Source organism: Somniosus microcephalus, chromosome 13 (assembly GCF_052327205.1).
Source record: "Somniosus microcephalus isolate GS21.2 chromosome 13, FLI_Smic_1.0, whole genome shotgun sequence".
NCBI classification, from domain to species: domain Eukaryota; kingdom Metazoa; phylum Chordata; class Chondrichthyes; order Squaliformes; family Somniosidae; genus Somniosus; species Somniosus microcephalus.
In genome coordinates this window covers 88,188,170-88,208,792 of record NC_140999.1, presented here as the reverse complement: position 1 = coordinate 88,208,792, position 20,623 = coordinate 88,188,170, and the positions used below count along the sequence as shown (strand labels likewise).

At 48.9% G+C, this 20,623-nt stretch overlaps 1 protein-coding gene across 2 annotated transcripts in view; it reads left to right on the top strand.

The window, feature by feature from the left end:
- LOC147108474 (myosin light chain kinase 2, skeletal/cardiac muscle-like) overlaps positions 1-20,623 on the top strand; it is a 949,466-nt gene that overhangs the window by 555,875 nt on the left and 372,968 nt on the right. For both annotated transcript variants that reach the window (XM_086005118.1, XM_086005119.1), the window contains one exon: positions 12,329-12,732. In XM_086005118.1, the coding sequence (XP_085861244.1) occupies positions 12,329-12,732 (404 nt within the window). The remainder of the gene's footprint in view (positions 1-12,328; positions 12,733-20,623) is intronic.

The window sequence follows — 20,623 nt, the reverse complement described above, 5'->3', positions numbered from 1 at the left end:
GTTTGGCGGTCTTCACCCGTCCCCCGACGCTGTCTGTAAGCCCGAGTGCTGCCCTTATCTTTTATGCGATCGCTGATCGCGAAGCGGCTCCCGACCGAAGCGGCTCTCAGCCCTTATCTGGAGTGCGATCGCTGGCTTGAAACGCCTCCCGCTCGAAGCGGCTCTCGCGCCCTTATCGCAGATGCGATCGATTTGAAAGCGGCCCGGCCCTTATCTGCCAATCGCTATCGCCCTGTACCTCTGTCTTCCCCAGCCCTGTCTTCTACTCCGGTTCACAAGCTGATGGAGGCTTCAGGGTCCTAATGCCTGTCGCTTCCAGTGGGGTGAGGTTTGAAACCTCTCTTCAACCGCCGTGGAATAACTGCCGCAGGGTAAGAACCTGACTCGTCGCCAGTGTTAAGTCTGTGAATTATTTAGTTAATTAAGACACAGACTAATGAGTAACAATAAAAACAGGTCTTTACTGGTTGGAGGTAGGGACTATACTGAATACAAGATTACTGCACAGTACTTATATACCGGTGTGTTCACCCCCGGTATTACGTCTACAGCAGCCTGAGAAAGTAGTACATCTCTTAAGGTGGAACAGGCTTAAGCTCTCTTAAGGTGGAACAGGTTACATACACAACAGAAGAGACCATGGGGGCTGCACTCTGAGCTCTTTCCCTGGGCCTCTCCATTGTTCTTCCTAGCAGTTTTGATGTACAGGTCTCTCCAGGCCTAGATTCAAGGCTGCAATGAGCAGGGTGTGAATGGAGAGCAAGATGGCCCCTTCTCTTTAAGAACCGGCCAGCGCCAGTGTGTCATCACCTCAGCTTCGCCAGCGCTCTGAGGTAGCACCTCGCTCCTCGGCGTTAGCACCTTAAGACAGATGTGTAGCACCTGATTTAGCGCTCCAATCACCTCCAAGGGCGATAGAAGCCAAGTTTGCAGTCGGAGGCGATAATTAGCGGCAGGCGCTAAACTTTGCGCCCGGCTGATAATTGCGCCCCAAACGGGGCGATACCGAATTTCTCCCCCTAACAGGAGGGGAGTTCTCCCCGATGTCCTGGCCAATACTTATCCCTCAATCAACATAACAAAATCAGATTATCTGGTCATTTTCACATTGCTGTTTGCGGAAGCTTGCTGTGTGTAAATTGGCTGCCGCGTTTCCCACATTACAGCAGTGACCACACTCCAAAAGTATTTAACTGGCTGTAAAGTGCTTTGAGACGTCTGGTGGTCATGAAAGGCGCTATATAAATGCAAGTCTTTCTTTTTTCTTTATTTTGACGTCATCCGGGTGTGCAGCGCCTCGGCTCAGAAATTCACTCTCGCCCCCTGCCTGAGCGCCTGCCATTAGCATCAACAGGTACAGGAGGCGGTTTGCAGTCGGATGAGCGCTGGAGGAGCGCTGTATAAAGGGGTCAACTTCTGGGGTTTTTTTGTCGGCAAGAAATGCTGCCTTGTCAGTTTGACACAAGTAAACAGGCGTTTTGACCCATTTGTCCATTTTCAACTTGAAGGAGTATTCTGGATGAGAAATATTTATCACTTTAATTTGATAGTGCAACATTTCCATCATTTAATAGGGCTGTACTGGCACTGGACCTCACCCTCCAGCTTCACTGTCGGAGGTAGCGGAGGCAGAGAGAAAGATTGGAAAACGTGGCCAGAGGGAGGAGGGCCAACAGGGCTCTGCACAGGAGACCTTACCCTCCCAGGGTATTCCGGGAGCACTTCTCCTACATTCATCTCTCAGAGGGGCAGTGCCTTAGAAGGCTTCACTTCAGCAAGGCGGTGGTCACTGAGCACTGCCACCTCCCGCAGCCAGAGCTCCAGCCTCAGCTCAGGACCAGGACATCTCTCTCAGTGGCATTGAAGATCACAGTTGCTCTCAATTTCTATGCCAGCAGCTCCTTCCAGGCTTCAATAGGGGATATTGCAAACATTTTGCAGTTCGCTGTCCATTGCTGCATCTGGGAGGTGACAGACGTGCTCTACAGAAGGAGAAGGGAGTACATATCATTCCCAGGGAGAAACAGGATGAACGCTCATGTTGCTTTGTAAGGAAAGCGAGCTTCCCCATGGTTCAGGGCGCCTTTGACTGCACCCACCTGGCATTGCGGGCACCTCATCACAATGCAGAGGTCTTCCGTAACCGCAAAGGTTACCACTCTCTGAACGTTCAGTTGGTGTGCGACCACAGACAACGCATCCTCGCCGTCAATGCCCGCTATCCTGGCAGCAGCCACGATGCAGTCATCCTGCGTGAAACCAGAGTCCCAGCACTGTTCCACCCACCACATGAAGCTGGCTGCTCGGAGACAGGGGTTATCCACTCGCCACCTGGCTGATGACATCGCTCCGCAACCCCAACACTCCTGCTCAGCACGCATACAGTGACAGCCATAGCGCCACCAGGAACCTGATCGACAGACTATCGGGGTGCTAAAGTAACGGTTCCGCAGCCTTGACCACTCTGGAGGAGCCCTGCAGTACTCCCCTGCTCGAGTCTCCCTTTTCATTATTGTGTGCTGCATGCTGCACAACTTAGCCATTCTGAGGGCCCAGCCATTGCCACCAGGGATTGCAGGTCCACCTCAGGAGGAGGAAGAAGGACAGGAAGAGGCGGAGGAGGAGGATGAAGAGGCGGAGGAGGAGGAGCAGCAGCAACATAGGAGGGAGCCACACAATCTTGCTTCTGCAAGGGCCTTTCATGAGCACCTCATTAGACAGTGCTTCCAATAAATGAGATAGCACATGGCCTTTGCGCAGCACAACCACATCATTACAGCCAGCTCACAGCCCCTATCACCAGGCAAAGCTCAAAATGTGGACCATTAAATGAACAATTTAATATCGTACACAACTCTCTCTTATGAAACACAACAATTCATAAAGAAACGCGACAATATATTTACAAACCACATCAATTTATTGACACACACAATACCCCTATTTGCTGCTAAAGTATTCTTTATTCCCCCTTCTTCAATGATTTCCCTCCCCTTTTGAGTTCCCCCCTCCCAACCCTACTGCTCCTCCGTAACATGGCCCCAGTGGCTGCAGCAAGGCTGGCGGAAGGCTGCTGAATGTTGGATCCAGAGACTGTGTCCTTGCAGGACGCCCTCGACCCGCTCTGAGCCTGGACGGCCCGGCTGCAGACTGCACCAACTCAGCATGGGCAGCAGCAGTCTGGGCTGGCTGGGTTACAGGCTGCAGCAAGTGCAATGATGGAGTGGCAGTGGTGGGAGCAGGAATGCTGTCATCCTGAGAGAGGACAGCACCTTCCTGCTCGACCGACATACTGCCACTCCCCCGAGGCAGAACCTCAGCATTCGGAGCAATCTGCTTGAGCACAGATTGCTGGCCTGCTATGGCACCATCAGATCCCCGGTGGACTCTGGGCGACCCAGTGATGATGGCAGCAGTCAGCACTTGCGTGGCATCAATCTGAGACTGCATGAGTGCAGTCTGAGGCTGGATGGCACCAACCAATGATTCGATTCCAGCATTAAGCCATTGCGTTGCGTCGGCCTGTGCTGCAATAGATCCTGCCACCTCACCCATTACACATGGCATGGGCTTTGGGTCCCCACAGTCTCTCTGCAATTCAACCATCCTTTGCAAACTGCCAAGGATAGGCTCGATGGTTTGCGCAGAGATGAGTGCAATGCTGGAGGCGGACTCCTGCACACTCCTAACCAGTGCATCCATGCTCTCGGGCACCCTTGCCATTGCACCCATGAAATCAGTGTGCATGCCCATCACCTGTGTGGTCATCGCCTCGACATCGAGGCCCTCATCCGAGTCCTGTACAGCAGAACTCGCGCGTGAACTCACCCTCCGGGGAGATGGCCCCCGAGCTTCCCTTTCCCCGTGGCATTGCTGCAGCCCATTGGGTCCTGGAGCTTCAACCACATCCAGCGACCGCGTTGCCCCATTATTGGACCTCTCGCCCTTGGGAGATGCAGGCAGTGAGACTACAGCTTGGTGTTCCACCTCCTCTCCTGCGTCACTGCCACTGGGAGGCTCAGGGACAGGCTGGTCAGATGGTGGCTGATTATCTGGAAGCATAAAGGCACAAGAGTGGGTTAAGGTCAGGGGCGGGGGAAAGGAAGGGAGCAAGGAATGGAGACAGTATACTTAGATGGAAAGTGGGAAGGGCTTGTGTTGTGAGGGGGAAGTGGTATGAGAGAAGAGGGAGAGGTGATGAACATTCCGTTGTTGTCCCCAAGGGGTTTGACATCTCCGACGGCCACAGCGCCCACAACCTGGGCGCAATGATATGGCCCACTCGCTCCTCCAGGTCTGTAAGGGGGTGCAGCTCTGCCTGACCTCCTCCTGTGCGTTGCTGCTCCGTCCTGTTGTGAGCAAGCTTGGCCTGCAAGAAAAAGGAAAGCGTGTGAGTGAGTGTGTAGCTATGTGTTTGGCAGATGTGCCTGTCATAGTTGAATAGCTGTTAATGTATGCAAGGCATGAGATGTGGATGTCACTTTTAGTAGGTGGGCATAGTTGGTGGGTGAGTGTTGGGGATGTGGCGGTTAATATAGTGTGGGCACAGAGTGAGAGTGAGATGGTGGCATGTAGAGGTTTTGAAACATCTACTTACCCTGACCACCCATGTGAGGTCGCTGAATTTCTTCCGGCACTGGTTGGGAGTTCTGGGGACCACACTTCTGGCCAGCATGTGCTGGGCGACCTCCATCCACATCACCCTAAAGGCCTGTGGCAATGGCCTCCTGCCAGTGTTCGGGAAGAGCACTGCCCGTCGGCATCCCACGGCCGTGACCAGAGCTTCCATTGCGTGGTCGCAGAACCGGCGAGTTCTCTCTCTGGGCCTCTGCTCAGCCATCAGTTGCTTGAATGAAGGCTTGCAGCTCCTTGCAGGCCCAGGTCACAAACCGCAATGATCAGAGTGAGGCTGTGCAGCATGATTGAACATCCCCTTTAAGAACTGGAAGGCGCCAGTCTGTCTGCGTACAAGGTGATTGACAGCACCGAAACTTGAGTAGCGCTCTGAGGGTACTGCCCCACTTTGCGACGTTAGCGCCCTAAGAGAAGTGTATAGCGCTTGATTTAACACTCCACTCCCTTCTTGGGGCGCAAAAACTCAATTTTGCATTTGCCGGCGCTAATTAGCATGGATGCTAAAGTTAGTGCCCAGGCGATGTCAATGCCCCAAAATGGTTGATAGTAAATTTTTCCCCCATAGTATTTACAGCACAGAAACAGGCCATTCGACCCAACTGGTCTATGCTGACGTGTATGTTCCACACAAGCCTCCTCCCACCCTTCTTCATTTAACCTCGTCAACTATCCCTCTATTCCTTTTTCCCTCATCTGCTTATCTGGCTTCCCCTTAAATGCATCTATTCTATTTGCCTCAACCACTTCTGATTTCCCTATTAGATTTATTAGTGACTATCTTATATTTATGGCCCCTAGTTCTGGTCTCACCTGCAACAGGAAACACCTTCTCTAGGTCTACCTGATCGAACCCTTTCATAACCTTAAAGACCTCTATCAGGTCACCCCTCAGTCTTCTCTTTTCTGGAGAAAAGAGCCCCAGCCTGTTCAATCTTTCCTGCTAGCTATAACCTCACAGTTCTGCTATCATTCTAGTAAATCTTTTTTGCACCTTTTCCAGCGCCTCTGTATCCTTTTTATAATATGGAGACCAGAACTGTTCACAGTACTCTAAGTGTGGCTTAACCAAGGTTACATAAAATATACGGCCCAGAAACAGGCCATTCGACCCAACCAGTCCATGCTGGTGTTCATGCTCCACTCGAAACATAGAAACATAGAAACATAGAAGATAGGAGCAGGAGTAGGCCATTCAGCCCCTCGAGCCTGCTCCGCCATTCAACGAGATCATGGCTGATCATCCAAATTCAGTACCCTGTCCCTGCCTTCTCGCCATATCCCTTGATCCCTTTAGCCTTAAGAAATATATCCAAATCCTTCTTGAATATATTTAATGAACTGGCCTCCACTGCCCTCTGTGGTAGAGAATTCCACAGGTTCACCACTCTCTGGGTGAAGAAATTCCTCCTCATCTCTGTCCTAAATGGCTTACTCCTTATCCTTAGGCTGTGACCCCTGATTCTGGACTCCCCAGCCATCGGGAACATCCTTCCTGCATCAAATCTGTCTAGTCCTGACAGAATTTTATAAGTTTCAATGAGATCCCCTCTCATTCTTCTAAACTCCAGTGAGTACAAGCCCAGTCGACCCAATCTCTCCTCGTACGTCATTCCTGCCATCCTAGGTATCAGCCTGGTGAATCTTCGTTGCGCCCACTCCATGGCAAGAACATCCTACCTCAGATAGGGCGACCAAAACTGCACACAATACTCAAGGTGTGGTCTCACCAAGGCCTTGTACAACTGGAGCAAGGCATCCTTTTTCCTGTACTCGAACCCTCTCGCTATGAAGGCCAACATACCATTTGCCTTCTTAACCGCCTGCTGCACCTGCATGCTTACCTTCAGCGACTGGTGCACAAGGACACCCAGGTCTCGTTGCACTTCCCCTTCTCCCAATCTATTGCCATTCAGATAATAATCTGCCTTCCTGTTTTTACCACCAAAGTGGATAACCTCGCATTTATCCACATTATATTGCATCTGCCATGCTTCCGCCCAATCACCCAACCTGTCCAGATCATACTGGATTTTCAGGGCATCCTCCTCACAGCACACTCTCCCACCCAGCTTTGTGCCGTCTGCAAATTCTGAGATATTACATCCATTTACCTCATCTAGATCATTAATATATATTGTGAATAGCTGGGGTCCTAGGACCAATCCCTGCGGTACCCCACTAGTCACTGCCTGCCACTCGGAGAACGACCCGTTAATTCCGATTCTTTGCTTTCTGTCTGCCAACCAGTTCTCTATCCAAGTCAATACCTTGCCTCCAATCCCATGTGCCTTAACTTTGCACGCTAGTCTCTTATGCGGGACCTTATTGAAAGCTTTCTGAAAGTCCAAATACACCACATCCACTGGTTCTCCCTTATCTATTTTACCAGTTACATCCTCAAAAAATTCCAGTAGATTAGTCAAGCACGATTTACCTTTCGTAAATCCATGTTGACTTTGTCCGATCCTGTCACTGTTCTCCAAATGTTCTGCTATTACATCCTTTATAATGGACTCTAGCATTTTCCCCACTACCGATGTCAGGCTCACCGGTCTATAATTCCCCGTTTCTTCTCTACCACCTTTTTTGAATAGTGGGGTAACATTAGCTACCCTCCAATCTATGGGTACTGTTCCAGAGTCTAGCGAATTCTGGAAGATGACCAATAATGCATCTACTATCTCTAGGCCCACTCCCTTAAGTACCCTCGGATGTAGATTATCAGGCCCTGGGGATTTATCGGCCTTTAATCCCGTCAATTTCCCCAACACCATTTCCCCAGAAATACTGATTTCTTTCAGTTCCTCCCTCTCATTATACCCTATGTTCCCCGACATCTCTGGGAGGTTATTTGTGTCCTCCTTTGTGAAGACAGAACCAAAATATGTATTTAATTGGTCAGCCATTTCTTTGTTCCCCATTATAAATTCCCCTGATTCTGACTGCAAGGGACCTACGCTTGACTTCACCAATCTTTTTCTCTTCACATATCTATAAAAGCTTTTACAGTCAGTTTTTATGTTCCTTGAAAGCTTACTCTCATACTCTATTTTCCCCCTCTTAATCAATCCCTTTGTCCTCCTTTGCTGAATCTTAAACTGCTCCCAATCCTCAGGTTTGTTGCTTTTTTTGGCAAATTTATATGTCCTCTCTTTGGATCTTATGTTATCCCTAAATGAAGGGACGCGACCTTGCCTCAGGTCCTCCAGGTTACTGCGGCCCTCGCCCAGCAACCATGCACCATACAACACACACACCTCATTCCGTGCAGCCTGCTCCGAGGCATTCCTGTCCTCCCGTATCAAATCATTAACAGTTTTAGCATGCCTCTCCAGCTCCGCAATGACCTCCTCTAAATCAACGGTCATTGCCTGGTCCTCATGAAGCTCTGAACCCACCACTCTATTCTCTTCCCCTAGAATCTTACGCAGTTGGTTCTTTAACCCAGTGATCTGCATCTGGAGTTGTGCATCATCCATACTATTAATAATACCCGTTCCTGTACTGAACGCTGTAGCTACATCGTTCCAGATCCCTCTTCTCTGCCTCCCGGACCCCACACTATCCCCAACATTCAGATTATAAAGCTGATCTTTCTCTACATTTCCATAGTCCAGTTCATAAAATTCCTGAAACATCACTTTTAACAGAGCTTCATAAAGCTTCGCCATCTTCCTTGGACACCACACAGGCAGATGGACTTCAGTCAGGTTCAGGATCACGGATGTCACGGCGTAGTGCACGTTCTGAAACAACACTTTGTCAGTAGGGATTAACACCAACCCATTCCCTGGACACCTGGTGGTGGTGGGACACTCATCTACAGTCGCCTGTACCATCGGGGCTCTGGGCGGGGGCTTCCTGATGTATGAGATGAGCTCTGTGGCATTGATGGTGTTCGGGGGCTTTGGGATTACACAGGAGTCCACACTCCGATCCCAACCGATCCCATCCCCGGCATCCTGCCATCGCCTGCTAAACGCGATCGACACACCCGCTGGGCAGATCTTTTCCGAGCCCCACATACACACATAAATCCCTTCCTCAGATTCCCACCACTTATCCCAACACACATTCACTCCTCCCTGAGAACCCATGATCGTCCGGTGCGTGTCGTTACTTAGTCTTTCCCAGTCAGCTGTCTGGTCCCCTGTATCCGCGCTCAGTTTCCTGAGCCACCACCACCTTCCCAGTGGAATGTGTCCCCTACAGCTAAGGCACACCCGTTTACCCTCTGTTACCCTAACCCGGGAGGCGGTAACCCCTATTCTCGGGCATGGGACGGACGCTTCACCATAGGTGAACTCGTCATGGCTGGAATACCGGGTGGAATTCGACCCCAGCCATCCAGGCCATCTTCCCTCATGGAGATAGACGCTCGCTCCCTCCTTCAAGCCACCTCCTGTGGTCACGGTCAGTTCGTCTCCGCCGGTGCAGCTGAAGATAACCGATTCCTCGGTGTCGCCCCTGTGACTCATGCTGGCTTTAATCATGACAATCAGGACTATCATGGCTGACTTCTGTTAAGTATGTGTATTGTATTGAACAATTAACACAAAGACTTAAACATATAACTCAAACAGGTCTTTACTGGTTGGAGGTAGGGACTGCACGTAGGTCTTTACTTCATGCCCACAGGCGGGAACTGAGGGGAGATCAGTACCCACAGTACTATTTATACCCCTATGGCCAGGAGTGGTACTGCGTATCACTACGCCCTACAAGTAGTGCAGTCCTGTCCATAGGTTCAAAGTAGCACACATATTACATACACAACAACTTCATCTTGTTCTTAGGCATTCCCTGAAAACACACAGAATGCCACATTGTCCTTGGGTGATTCCTCACCTTTCCAGACACAGCAACACACGATTAAAATCCAAACTATACAGACAAGCTAAGGCAACAGACAGGAGAGAAATAAGTTATGCACTGTGCCACCCGTCTCCGGGTGGCCACACTAGGTCTCCTCGACCCTGGGCCTCTTATGACTCCAGCTTCCTTCGTTCACCGGTGTGTAAGGAGGCATCCACGGCACCCTCGGCTGTGGGATCCTGGCACTCCTTCTCACTCCTGCCCCCACAGGCGGAACGACTGGTCCCTCTGTGGGCTCCTCAAGGTCCCAGATTAGGGGCTGGAGCCCCACACCTGTAGTGCAGCTCACCACTCCCTGCTGTTTCCTCCTCTTAACAGCTCTTTCCCCAGGGTTAAAAAGCTTGCACTGATTGATATGGAACCACTTAGTGTTTCGGGGCATTTTGACTGCATATACCATCGGACTCGCCCTATCCACGATACTATACGGTCCCATGTATAGCGGTTCAAAAGTCCATACCCTGGCGAAGTTTCTAACCATTACTTGATCTCCGACCTTCCACTCGTGGTACCTCTGAGGCTCAAGCAATAAACGATTTCTACGATGTTGCTTCCCCATGTTACTGGCAGCCTGCCAATGGATCTGCCTGAGATGCTCAAGCAAATTCTTAACAAACCTGTCCCGGTTCACCTCTCTCAACTGACCTTCCGTGAGAACCGGGGCCAGTACCTGGCTGGGCGTTCTCATGACCCTGCCAGTCACGAGCTTATGCGGGGAATACCCTGTGCTTCTAGACGGGCTGGCTCGGAACCCCATCAGAACTAACGGCAAGACCTCCGCCCATTTTCTAGGCGAGTCTCCCGCCTCCTTTCGTAACCTTTCCTTGATGGTCCTATTCATTCGCTCCACAATCCCTGATGACTGCGGGTTGTGTGTGATGTGCCATTTACCCTCTACACCTAGCATCTTCAGAGTGGCCTGCATGACTGCCCCTGTGGGGGATGCACAAGAGGCTAGAATTGGAGGAGCACAGAGTTCACGGAGGATGGTAGATATGGAGGAGGTTACAGAGATAGGGAGAGGCGAGGCCATGGACTAGAGATTCAACCTGGCACCTCCTGGGTCTGTATGACTTAGTGTCACAGCAAGGCAGTGTGTTTAAACACCAGGTCATACATGGCTTCATGCTATGTTAAATCAGAGGTTTCTACTCAATCTTATAGCAATGTTAAATTCTGAATCTCGTTTGCCAAGAGCCAATGTATAAACATAGAATCATAGAATCATACAGCACAGAGGGAAGCCATTCGGCCCATCGTGTCTGTGCCGGCTCTTTGAAAGAGCTCTCCAATTAGTCCCATTCACTTGCTCTTTCCCCACAGCCCTGCAAATGTCTCCTTTTCAAGTATTTATCCAATTCCCCATTGAAAGTTACTATTAAATCTGCTTCCAACAGCCTTTCAGGTAGAGCATTCCAGATCATAACAACTCGCTGTGTGAAAAATTCTCCTCATCTCCCCTCTGGTTCTTTTGCCAATTACTGTACCTTAACTCTGTGTCCTCTGGTCACTGACCCTCCTGCCAGTGGAAACAGTTTCTCCTTATTTACTCTATCAAAACCCTTCATGATGTTGAACACCTCTATAAAATCTCCCTTAACCTTCTCTGCTCTAAGGAGAACAATCCCAGTTTCTCTGGTATCTCCACATAACTGTAATCTCTCATCCCGGGTACTATTCTAGTAAATCATCTCTGCACCCTCCCCAAGACCTTGACATCCTTCCTAAAGTGTGGTGCCCAGAATTGGACACAATACTCCAGCTGGGGCCGAATCAGTGATTTATAAAGGTTCAACACAACTTCCTGGCTTTTGTACTCTATTCCTCTATTTATAAAGCCAAGGATCCCGTATTCTTTTTTAACAGCCTTTTCACCTTGTCCTGCCACCTTCAAGTGTTTGTGTACACACACCCCCCGGTCCCTCTGTTCCTGCACTATCTTTAACATTGAACCATTTAGTTTATATTGCCTCTCCTCATTCTTCCTACCAAAATGCATCACTTCACACTTTTCTGTGTTAAATTTCATCTGCCATGTGTCTGCCCATGTCTGTCTATGGCCTCCTGAAATCTGTTACTATCCTCACCATTTACTATATTTCCAAGCCTTGTGTTAACTGCAAACTTTGAAATTATGTCCTGTATACCCAAGTCCAGGTCATTAATATATATCAAAAAGAGCAGTGGTCCTAATACCGACCCTGGGAACACCAGTTTCCATCCATTCTGATAAACAACCGTTCACCACTGCTCTCTGCTTTCTGTCCCTTAGCCAGTTCTGTATCCACGCTGCCACTGTCCCTTTAATCCTATGGGCTTCAATTTTGCTTACAAGTCTATAATGTGGCACTTAATCAAATGTCTTTTAAAAGTCCATATACATAACATCAACTACACTACCTTCATCAACCCTCTCAGTTACTTCATTAAAAAACTCAATCAAGTTAGTCAAACATGATTTGCCTTTAACAAATCCATGCTAACTGACATTCATTAACCCATGTTCTTCCAAGTGACAATTAATTTTGTCCCGAATTATTGTCTCTAAAACTTTCCCCATCACCAATGTTAGGCTGACTGGCCTGTAGTTGCCGGGTTTCTCCCTCTCCCCTGTTTTTGAACAAGGGAGTAACATCTGCAACCTCCAGTCCTCTGACACCACTCCCATATCTGAGGAAGTTTGGAAGATTGTAGTCAGAGCCTCTCTTATTGCTCCTCTGTGCCTTCTGCATGCTGCTTGATTCTTTACTGCATTATGATCCGAATATTTATCAGAAGCCTCCTTTGATATCTGATATACTTTGCTCTTCCATGACAGCTGCGGGAAGATAGCAGCAGTGAGCTCAGCCGAGAGTGAAAGGTCAACACCAGCCACCATAGACAGACAGCTGAGGGACAACAGCCTTTCCCCCAGGGGACATGAACTGCCTGCAGGGGCCTCAGAGACAGAAACAGTGGCGGCTTCACAGAGTGGCATCATGAAGAGTTCCGATGTCAATCCCAAACCTGCCGACACAAACAAGGCCGAACCCGGAGAATCAGGGGGCAGATCTCAAGAGGAGCCGAGAGATAGAGCGCAATGCGGGGGAGAAACCTCAAAAACCGGCGAGTGTACAGAGAGCAGGAGCGAAGAGCCAGTCCTGGGCTCAACGGCATTGTTCCAGGAGAACCAGACCATGCCGCAGGCCAGCGCTGGCGAAGGGAGCTGTGTCAAAGTGATTGGTAAAGATCAGCATTGTTGATATGGCTCAGATACATGATCTTCAACCCCCAGGTGGTGGTGATAGGATGGAGTCTCATAGAAACATAGAAGATAGGAGCAGGAGTAGGCCATTCAGCCCCTCGAGCCTGCTCCGCCATTCAATGCGATCATGGCTGATCATCCAAGTTCAGTACCCGGTACCTGCTTTCTCCCCATACCCCTTGATCCCTTTAGCCTTAAGAAATATATCCAACTCCTTCTTGAATATATTTAATGAATTGGCCTCTACTGCCTTCTGTGGTAGAGAATTCCACAGGTTTACCACTCTCTGGGTGAAGAAATTCCTCCTCATTTCTGTCCTAAAAGGCCTACCCCTTATCCTTAGACTGCGACCCCTGGTTCTGGATTCCCCGACCATCGGGAACATCCTCCCTGCATCTAGTCTGTCCAGTCCTGCCAGAATTTTATAAGTTTCAATGAGATCCCCTCTCATTCTTCTAAACTCCAGTGAGTACAAGCCCAATCGACCCAATCTCTCCTCATGCGTCATTCCTGCCATCCCAGGTATCAGCCTGGTGAATCTTCGCTGAACTCCTTCCATGGCAAGAATATCCTTCCTCAGATAAGGTGACCAAAACTGCACACAATACTCAAGATGTGGTCTCACCAAGGCCCTGTACAACTGTAGCAAGACATCCTTGTTCCTGCACTCAAACCCTCTCGCTATGAAGGCCAACATACCACTTGCCTTCTTAACCGCCTGCTGCACCTGCATGCTTAGCTTCAGCGACTGGTGCACAAGGACACCCAGGTCTCATTGCACTTCCCCTTCTCCCAATCTATTGCCATTCAGATAATAATCTGCCTTCCTGTTTTTGACACCAAAGTGGATAACCTCACATTTATCCACGTTATATTGCATCTGCCATGCTTCTGCCCAATCACCCAACCTGTCCAAATCATCCTGTAGTTTTTTGGCATCCTCCTCACAGCACACACGTCCACCCAGCTTTGTGTCATCTGCAAATTTGGAGATATTACATCTAGTTCCCTTGTCTAGATCATTAATATATATTGTGAATAGCTGGGGTCATAGGACCGATCCCTGCGGTACCCCACTAGTCACTGCCTGCACTCGGAAAAAGACCCGTTTATTCCAACTCTTTGCTTTCTATCTGCCAACCAGTTCTCTATCCAAGTCAATACCTTGCCCCCAATCCCATGTGCCTTAACTTTACAAGTTAATCTCTTATGTGGGACCTAATGAAAGCCTTCTGAAAGTCCAAATACACCACACCCCTTATCTATTTTACTAGTTACATCCTCAAAAAATTCCAGTAGATTAGTCAAGCACGATTTACCTTTTGTAAATCCATGTTGACTTTGTCCGATCCTGTCACTGTTTTCCAACTGATCTGCTATTACATCTTTTATAATGGACTCTAGCATTTTCCCCACTACCGATGTCAGGCTTACTGGTCTGTAAATCCCCGTTTTCTCTCTACCACCTTTTTTGAATAGTGGGGTAACATTAGCTACCATCCAATCCATGGGTACTGTTCCAGATTCCATCGAATGTTGGAAGATGATCAGCAATGCATCTACTATTTCTAGGGCCACTTCCTTAAGTACCCTAGGATGTAGATTATCAGGCCCTGGGGATTTATCGGCCTTCAATCCCATCAATTTCCCTAACACCATTTCCCTACAAATACTGATTTCATTCAGTTCCTCCCTTTCATCAGACCCTATGTTCCCCGACATTTCTGGGAGGTTATTTGTGTCCTCCTTTGTGAAGACAGAACCAAAATATGTATTTAATTGGTCAGCCATTTCTTTGTTTCCCATTATAAATTCCCCTGATTCTGACTGCAAGGGACCTACGCTTGACTTCACCAATCTTTTTCTCTTCACATATCTGTAAAAGCTTTTACAGTCAGTTTTTATGTTCCCTGCAAGCTTACTCTCATATTCTATTTTCCCTTTCTTAATTAATCCCTTTGTCCTCCTTTGTTGAATCCTAAACTGCTCCCAATCGTCTGGATTACTGCTTTTTCTGGCCAATTTATATGTCCGCTCCTTGGATCTTATGCTATCTCTAATTTCCTTCATTAGCCATGGTTGAGTCACCTTTTTTGTTTTATTTTTATGCCAAACTGGGATGAACAAATTCTGTAGTTCATCCATGCGGTCTTTGAATGTTTGCCATTGCCTATCCACCGTTAACCCTTTGAGTGACATTCCCCAATCAATCCTACCTAATTCGCGCCTCAGACCATCGTAGTTTCCTTTATTTAAATTCAGGACCCTAGTCTCTGAGCCAACTACTTAATTCTCCATCTTAATGAAGAATTCGATCATATTATGATCGCTCCGACCCAAGGGTTCTCGTACAACAAAATTGCTAATTAATCCTTTCTCGTTACATAATACCCAGTCTAAGATGGCCTGATCTCTGGTTGGTTCCTTGACATATTGGTCCAGGAAACCATCCCGTAAACACTCCAGGAATTCCTCCTCCACAGTATTGTTACTAATTTGGTTAGCTCAATCTATATGTAGATTAAAGTCACCCATGATGACTGCTGTGCCCTTTTTGCACTCTTCTCTAATTTCCCTTTTAATGCCATCCCCAACCTCCGCCTTACTGTTTGGAGGTCTATATACCACTCCCACTAACGTTTTCTGCCTCTTGGTGTTTCTCAGTTCTACCCATACAGATTCCACATCATCAGAGGTAATATCCTTCCTTACAATTGTGTTAATCCCTTCTTTAACCTGTAATGCTACCCCACCTCCCTTTCCTTTTTGCCTATCTTTCCTGAATATTGAATACCCCTGGATGAGTTCCCAGTCTTGGCCACCCTGGAGCCATGTTTCCGTAATCCCAATCAAATCATATCCGTTTACCTCTATTTGCGCAGCTAATTCATCCACCTTATTACGAATGCTCCTCGCATTAAGACACAAAGCCTTCAGGCTTGTTTTTTTAACGCTCTTAGACCTATTAGAATTATTATTTACTGTGGCCATGTTTGATTTAAACCGTTGATTTCTCTGACTGCCACTTTTGTTTTTCTCCTTCGTATCTTTTGCTTTTATCCTCGTTTCCCTTTCCTCTGTCCCCCTGCTCAAGTTCCCAACCCCCTTCCATTTTAGTTTAAACCCTCCCCAGAGCACTAGCAAACACTCCCCCTAGGACATCGGTCCCGGCCCTGCCCAGGTGCAAACCGTCCGGTTTGAACTGTTCCCACCTCCCCCAGAACCGGTTCCAATGTCCCAGGAATTTGAATCCCTCCCCATGGCACCATTCCTCTAGCCACGGATTCATCTGAAATATCCTTCTATTTCTACTCTGACTAGCATGTGGCACTGGTAGCAGTCCTGAGATTATTACCTTTGAGGTCCTATTTTTTAATTTACCTCCTAACTCACTATACTCAGCTTTTAGGACCTCATCCCATTTTTTACCTATATCATTGTTACCTATATGCACCACGACAACTGGCTGTTCACCCTCCCCTTCCAGGATGTTCTGCAGCCGCTCTGAGACATCCTTGACCCTTGCACCAGGGAGGCAACACACCATCCTGGAGTCTCGTTTGCAGCTGCAGAAACACCTATCTATTCCCCTTACAATAGAATCCCCTATTACTATAGCTCTACCCCTCTTTTTCCTCCTGTCCTGTGTAGCAGAGCCACCCCTGGTGCCAGGAAGTTGGCTGCTGCTGCCTTCCCCTGGTAAGCCATCCCCCCATCAGTATCCAAAGCGGTATATCTGTTTGAGAGGGGGATGGCCACAGGGGACCCCTGCACTACCTGCCTGCGCCTACTACTCTGCCTGTTGATCACCCATTCCCTTTCTGCCTGTGCCACCTTTACCTGCGGTGTGACCAACTGTTTAAAAGTGCTATTCACGACGTCCTCAGTATCGTGAATGGTCCAGTATGTATCCACTCGCTGCTCCAGCACCGCAATGCGGTCTGCCAGTAGCTGCAACTGGACACACTTCCTGCACACATGGTTGTCAGGGACACAGGAAGTGTCCCTGAGTTCCCACATAGCACAGGAGGAGCATACCACGGCACCGGGCTGTCCTGCCATGACTTCCCCTTTAATTAATTTAAATTAAATCAAATCAATCCCACCAATTACACTACAGTTAAATGATATACTTAAGGGCCCTGGTTTACAAACAATCCCCGCTACACCACAGAGACTTTAGAAACTATAAACCACAGAGTTAAGGTTTAAAAAGAGAGAAATACTCACCAACCAATCACTTACCTGCTTTCTGGTGATGTCACACTTCGATTACTTTTTACTTCTCTCCTTCCTCTGAGTTCCGAGATTGGAGACTGGTACGCATACCTGGTCTCTGGGAGCCTTTTGTACTGCCGCCGCTCCGAGATTCCCGCCGACTCGCGCTCCTCACTGAGGCCTACCTGGTCTCTGGGAGCCTTTTGTACTGCCGCCGCTCTGAGATTCCCGCCGACTCACGCTCCGCACTGAGGCCTACCTGGTCTCTGGGAGCCTTTTGTACTGCCGCCGCTCCGAGATTCCCGCCGACTCGCGCTCCACACTGAGGCCTACCTGGTCTCTGGGAGCCTTTTGTACTGCCGCCGCTCCGAGATTCCCGCCGACTCACGCTCCGCACTGAGGCATACCTGGTCTCTGGGAGCTTTTTGTACTGCCGCCGCTCCGAGATTCCTGCCGACTCGCGCTCCGCACTGAGGCCTACCTGGTCTCTGGGAGCCTTTTGTACTGCCGCCGCTCCGAGATTCCCGCCGACTCACGCTCCGCACTGAGGCCTACCTGGTCTCTGGGAGCCTTTTGTACTGCCGCCGCTCCGAGATTCCCGCCGACTCGCGCTCCGCACTGAGGCCTACCTGGTCTCTGGGAGCCTTTTGTACTGCCGCCGCTCCGAGATTCCCGCCGACTCACGCTCCGCACTGAGGCCTACCTGGTCTCTGGGAGCCTTTTGTACTGCCGCCGCTCCGAGATTCCCGCCGACTTGCGCTCCGCACTGAGGCCTACCTGGTCTCTGGGAGCCTTTTGTACTGCTGCCGCTCCGAGATTCCCGCCGACTCACGCTCCGCATTCACTCTGCCTCATTGGGTTATCCAGTGAAGCAGAATTCTACAGTGCCTTTCACAACCTCAGGACATCCCAAAGTGCTTTACAACCAATTAAGTTCTTCTGAAGTTTCGTCACTGTTGTAATTTAAGCAATGTGGCAGCCAATTTACGCACAGCATGGTCCCACAAACAGCAATGTGATAATGACCAGATAATCTGTTTTAGTGATGTTAGATGAGGAATAAATATTGGCCAGGACACCAGGGAGAACTCCCCTGCTCTTCTTCGAAATAGTGCCGTGGGATCTTTTATGTCCACCTGAGAGAGCAGAAGGGACCTTGGTTTAATGTCTCATCTGAAAGATGGCACCTCCGACAGTGCAGCTCTCTCTCAGCACTGCATTGGAGTGTCAGCCTAGATTTTTTGTGATCAAGTTCCAGGAGAGAGACTTGAACTCACAACCTTGTGACCCAGAGATGAGAGTGCTGCCCACTGAGCCATAGCTGACACTGTGCAAAGCTGAGCTATAATGACCAGGAGGGGTCTGAGGGTCAAGCCCCGAGAAGGGATGTTAGCTGATCTCAGCCAAGGTGGGGGTAAAGGGGCTACAATTAGCATTGGAGCCCCTGGGTAAAAGAAGACAAAGCTGACCCCAGTTCCCTCTCATGTTGCCTATCCAGTAACCCTTGCTGTGTTGGGGTGTCACAGGATGCTTGGCCCGTGGGACTGTACCCCAGAATTGAGGGGGCCGATTTTGCCATGGCTCCAGTGTGAGGGTGCTGGTCTGGCACAGCACACCTGACTGCTCTGTGAGTTTATCCAATGAGTTGCAGAGAACTACAATGGCCACTGTGGGCAGGGCACCTGACTAATGTCCACAAACAGCGGCCAAGCTCTGGCCCAATGACACTGTTAATAACATGTGGACGTGTACCTTCAGGGTCTTGTCTTTGCTGCCTGCCACTCTCCGATCAGAGAAGGGCTGAGCGCTGAAACTAAGGCAAAGGCCTGAGGCCCACTTCCCCGGGGTGCATTCAAAATGGGCACTGTCAAAAATAGAGGATGAAATGAGTCAGGAGAGTTTATTCACTGAACACAGAGCAGTGACATTATCCCAGAGATTGCTAACTCTACACTGGCACACTTTGCAAATCCAGCGACGCCCCTGGAAAGGTATCACAGCAACTGACGTGTCAGAAATTTGTGTGTCGAAGTGACCAGTGTACACAAGTTGCAGTTCTATGTGTTTGTGTGCGATTTGTGTTTGTTGGACTGTACTAGTGTGTTTGTGTAGTTTTATTTTTGTTCATGGGATATGGGCGTCGCTGGCAAGGCCAGCATTTATTGCCCATCCCTACTTGCCCTTGAGAAGGTGGTGGTGAGCCACCTTCTTGAACCGCTGCAGTCTGTGTGGTGAAGGTACTCCCACAGTGCTTAGGGAGGGAGTTCCAGGATTTCGACCCAGCGACGATGAAGGATCGGCGATATATTTTCAAATCAGGATGGTGTGTGACTTGGAGGGGAACTTGAAGGTGATGGTGTTCCCATGAGCCTGCTGCCCTTGTCCTTCTAGGTGGAAGAGGTCGCAGGTTTGGGAGGTGCTGTCGAAGAAGCCTTAACTCCATTTACACGACTTGGTTCTATATTCCTTAATATCCTTGCCAAACAATACCCTTGTTTAAAATCATGAAGGGTTTAGATAGAGTAAATAACGAGAGGGTACAGAGTTAAGGTGTTTGGCAAAAGAACCAGAGGCAACATTAGAAAAGCTTTTTTATGCAGCGACTGGTTAGAATTTGGAATGCACTGCCTGAGAGGGTGGTGGATACAGATTCAATAGTAGCCTTGAAAAGGGAATTGGATAAATACTTGAAGGAGACAGATTGCAGAGATCTGGGGAAAGAGCAGGGAAGTGGGACTAACTGGATTGCTCTTCGAAAGAGCCGGCACAGACTCGATGGGCTGAATAGCCTCCTTCTGTGCTGTACTATTCTATGATTCTATCGTTCTATCAAAAAATCTATTGCTCTCAGTTTAGAAATTTTCAATTCACCTCCAGCCTCAACAACTTTCTGGGGGCGAGAATTCGAGATTTCCACTGCCCTTTGTGCGAAGAACTGCTTCCTGACATCACCCCTGAATGGCCTGGCTCTAATTTTAAAATTATGCCCCTGTGGTGGAGCCACTAAGGGACTTCGATCAATTGTATATAATTCCCTTTAATAATATGTTAGCTACAGCCTGAGTCTGTATCTTTGTTTTCACTGTTTACATGTACAGAGCGTGATCACTTTAATAGCGCGGGCAAACGCGATGATGTCACGCCGTTCATCACGTGATCCCCCACCGGCAGGAAAAACGTGATGACGTCATGACGTCAGCCACGCGGCCGCCCAAGCAGTCCTCGTGGAGCCTCCAAACTGACTAGACCTATATTCGATGTTCTCCTGTAATTATCCGTTAAACTCTGTTAGTTTTTATTAAACCTCGTTTATTTGATCGCCTGAGTGGACCTCAGTCTTTTGATAGGAACTAGACATTCCTACACCCCCCTTGTTCTGGACTCCCCCCACACTAAGGAAACAGTTTCTCTCTATCTACCCTTATAAATCCTTTAATCATCTTAAACACCTGGATTAGATCACCCCTCAATCTTTTATACTCGAGGGAATACAAGCCCAGTCAATGCAGCCTTTCCTCATAATTTAACCCTTTTAGCTCTGGTGTTATTCTGGTGAATCTGCGCTGCTCCCCCTCCAAGGCCAGTATATCCTTCCTGAGATGCAGGGTCCAGAACTGACCACAATACTCCACATGGGGTCTAACCAGAGCA